This window comes from Phlebotomus papatasi, chromosome 1 (assembly GCF_024763615.1).
Source record: "Phlebotomus papatasi isolate M1 chromosome 1, Ppap_2.1, whole genome shotgun sequence".
NCBI lineage: Eukaryota > Metazoa > Arthropoda > Insecta > Diptera > Psychodidae > Phlebotomus > Phlebotomus papatasi.
In genome coordinates, this window is record NC_077222.1 from 95,238,830 (window position 1) to 95,242,872 (window position 4,043).

General features: G+C 35.9%; 1 protein-coding gene across 1 annotated transcript; it reads right to left on the bottom strand.

Moving 5' to 3' along the window:
* Positions 1 to 666: 666 nt before the first annotated feature.
* Positions 667 to 1,567, bottom strand: LOC129809841 (uncharacterized). The gene is made up of 3 exons (XM_055859965.1): positions 1,252 to 1,567; positions 1,018 to 1,182; positions 667 to 759 (listed from the first exon to the last, which is right to left on the bottom strand). The coding sequence occupies exons 1-2, from the start codon at positions 1,476 to 1,478 to the stop codon at positions 1,059 to 1,061; spliced, it is 351 nt and encodes a 116-aa protein (XP_055715940.1). The 5' UTR covers positions 1,479 to 1,567; the 3' UTR covers positions 667 to 759; positions 1,018 to 1,058.
* Positions 1,568 to 4,043: the final 2,476 nt, after the last annotated feature.

Sequence of the window (4,043 nt, forward strand, 5' to 3'; positions counted from 1 at the left end):
TTCATCGAATAAATAAATCAATTTTGATAAGAACTGCAATCAATCAAAAAGTCAATTTAGATGATTCAGATCAATCAAAAATTAATTTGGGTTAGAAAAATAATCAATTTTGTTAAACATAAAAACAAATTTTAAAAGAGAATCACTTTGGGTCAGTGAATAACCCAATTTCGGTCAGATATACAGTCGTCTTCAGCACACCTTTTAGATCAGAAAAACTTCAAGAAATCAAAATTCACGTCCCTTTCTTTCTCAATCATTTTGCATAAGTCTCTCTCTCTCTATTTTTGGTACTCTTCTTCTTCTTTTAAACATCAAAACAAATTCAATTTAATTCAATCTAAATTTGAAAGCGAAATGGTGGAATAGAATGAGAATGAGAATGAGGTAGTAAATTTTAATTTCATGAAATTATCTTGATCAAAAAGATGTATTCGGAGCCATAATTTATTAAAATATCAATTTCGATCAAGTAAATTCAGCTCTACAAACTCTTTGTGAAACCGGGAAAATCTATTTTTTTCTGAAACTAAATAGTGAAGACTTATCAGCCAGCCAGATGCTGGTTGATGTGAAGTCACAATGACGATACTTTACCCCCATTTAGTTAATGATATTCAATCCCTTTTCTCCCGAGCGTTCTCCCCAAAAGTCAACTCACCTGTAAGTAAAAGGAGACACCTCGTGTTATCATAAAGCCCGTCCTCATTTCGTCTGTCTCTATTGCGAAGAGAGCTGCTGCCACAATGGCCAGGATGGCTGCAAAGACAGAAAAGGGGAAGGTTGATGATTTCCTCCGGGGAAACTTTTTTTGCCGTGTCAAGTGGGTAAATTTTCCCTGACACGACCTTTCCACTCCATTGTCATCCCCTTCGTCCCCTTCCAACTTGTCTTAAGGACAGTCCTGAGAAACTACATCATTAAAGTTATGTTATTGTTTCTCAAGACATTCCTTCAGAAAACAATATAGAAGGTTGAGGAGAGAGAGAGGAGATGAGGCTGTGGAGATCTTCTCACCTGCCAGAATGGAGAAGATGAGCTTAAAAACGACTAAAACACTATACTTCATAACGACTTTCTCTCGCGATGATATCATGGCGATCTGGATGATGCAGAAAATGCAAAAGAGCCCCAGGAATGTGCAGCTGAGCGAGGCCACGATGCCACAAATGTAAATGGCTCCTGCAAGGAAATCTCAGTTAATTTCACTGAAATTTGTGATTGTGAAAGATTTCCCTGAGAGAAACTTACTCGTTGGCCTGAAGCGGGAAACTTCTGTGCCGCATTTTTCCCGGCCGTAGGTCAATTTGCTTGCACACTCGCCATGGGCCAAAGTAGCCACGATCGGACTCCCAGCCGCCGATGGGGTTGTCAAAGTAGCCCCAAATTGGCAGACCTATGGCAGTAGCCGCTATGGCAAAGCACACGAAGCCCAGGCAAGTTACGCCGGCGGCGTACAGAGCTGGTTTCCCGGCCATGATTCAGGCATAATGCGTGTCTCCAGCGATTGACTCTGTTGGGGCTTCCTGGATCACTTTTCCCTCCCAATTGTTACCTATCGCTCTGCCCTTTCTGTAAAAAATAAAAAGAGGACTTAGAGCCATTGTCTATCATAATATACATCGGATTTCTTATAAAATTCTACGGGGAAAAGGTATAGGGGAAGGAGGGGAAGGCTTGCAGGCCTCGCACACACTTTGGATAAGAACACTTTGGGAATTCAGGATGTCAGGATGTGATTTAGGAAATGTTTGACTATAGATAGATCAGATTCATTAAAGAAATTTGAGAAGAATATGAAGTGTTCGAAGCTAAAGTTTGTGCGAAGTCTCAACTGTTTGCAAAAAGTTTGTCAAAAGGATTTCGATTTGACAATGCTTTTCCCACTTTTCCATATTCTTCTTTAAAAAAAAAAAACATTTATTCAATAAACTTTTATTAAACAACTTTACAAAAACGAGGTAAAAAAAGGTGACAGAGCGTCCTAATTCATAACTTACCTGAAAATTGTCTCAAAGAAAAAAATTTGTAAAGAAATGTTTTTTTTTTAATGAAAGGTTAATACAATGAAACAAAATTGATCCATTTGGCTATGAAGAGGACTTATGATGCTATCTCTGCTATCCCAATGAAAAATGGAAAGAAGAAATCCTTCCCTTGAACATTTTTTGTACTTTACTGTTCTCAAGTGCTTCTGCGTTATCGACTTTTCTTTTTGTTAGTTTCTGTCACGACTTTTTGGTGGTTTTAGAACTTGGCAAGGATTGGGGAAAATAGTCGAAACAGGAACCAACACAAGGAAAAAATCGATAATGCAGAAGCACATGAGAATAGCTATTTACTAAAAAAAAGTATTCAAGAGAAGGATTCCCTCTTTCCATTTCTCATTGGAATTGCACCAGTGAACTTTTTACAATAAAAAAAGGTAATTAAGGTTACTGGCATATTTAGACGAAATGTTTATCAAAACTAGATTTTAAATCATATCAGAAAAATAAAAAAGAAAATCGCTAGAAATGTTTGCAAAATAAACCAAAAAGCCTAATTTTATCAGTGGTTCAGGTGGGAAAAGGGAAAAACGTTCTTACATAATGCCCACTTTTAAGTGAATCACTGAAGACTCGAAGTTAATACTTTATACTGTTCAACTTCTAAGCCAAAAGACAAAAATGAAAAACAAAAAAAAAACAATTACCCGGTACAACTAAAATACTGATTGGAACTGATGTAGCCAGATTGGAAATTTCAAGACCTTTCCAAAAAACTCCAAATTTAAACAAATCGGTTTAAAAGTGAACCCTGAAAACTGATTGAAGTTTGTAGTTCAAAATTTCAAAATGGCGAATTTTCCAGTTGTAGTTATTGAATTAGAAAATATTTGTCTGAGCTATCTTCAAGACATATCCAAAAATTATTTAAAAAAAAACAGAGATGGCGAAGGGTTCCAACTTTGCGGAATGCTCGAATTCCCAAGATAATGCTCTCTGTGAATTATCTTTTCGCATGATTTTTTAATGTATACCAGTAGTAGGCCCTATGAGGCTCATCTAAATAAAATTGAGGAAAATTGAATAACTGAATCGCTCCGTCGATTGAGTTAACATGTGTCTAATAGGCCGTACGTTCTACATGGTGTATTACCTATTAAATTGACTCAAAGATCAGGAGACATTTATAAACTAGAAAGTAAGTTAAGAAGTATATAAATATGTTAGAATATTTGAGAAAAATGATTTAATTACCAACACTTAATCGATTCATTATCGATTGAGATCAATGCAGCCGAATTTAGAATTTCAAAACATTTCCAAGAAATCCAAATTAACCCAAATCGGTTGAAAAATAAGCTCTTCAAAGTGGTTAAACTTTGACTTTCAAAAATTCAAAATAGCGAATTTTCCGATCATAGGTAAGTATGGATGAAATATTCGCCAAGGTTACCTCTAAAACACATCCGAAAATCATTGAAAAAGTTTTGGCCAATTTTAAGAAAAACCAAGTAACCATTATTTTGGAGAGGATTGGTGGATAAAAAGAAAAACAAACGCCGGAGATGATGCTTTTTTATTAGGGTCACCGGAGACCGAAAATCGATATCTCATACAGTATAAGCTCCGCAATAATGACAAGTTGAAAAAAGCGGATTATCCTGCTCTCTCTAGAGTTCAAGTAATAAAACCAACTTTTTAGAGGGAAAAGAGATGAGAGGGGAAAAAGAGAACGACCGTTCGAGATAACGTTTTTTTTTATGAGGGGTTGCCGAAGACCAGAAATTAATATCTCTTACCGTTGAAACTCTAGAACGGTAACATGAAATAAGCGAATTGAATACTGCTCTATTTTTGAATTTGAGCAGTAATATTTATTAAAACAGAGCAAAAAATAATAGAAATTCCATCAGTTTTTATAATAGAGAGCATTTCTTAAAGATTAACCCTTCAAGGACGAGTGGGACACCGGTGTCCCAAAAACAGATTTATTGTAAAAAAACAGTTTTTGTCCCACTCGTCCTTAAAGGGTTAAGTAGGGCAAGGGTATCAAAT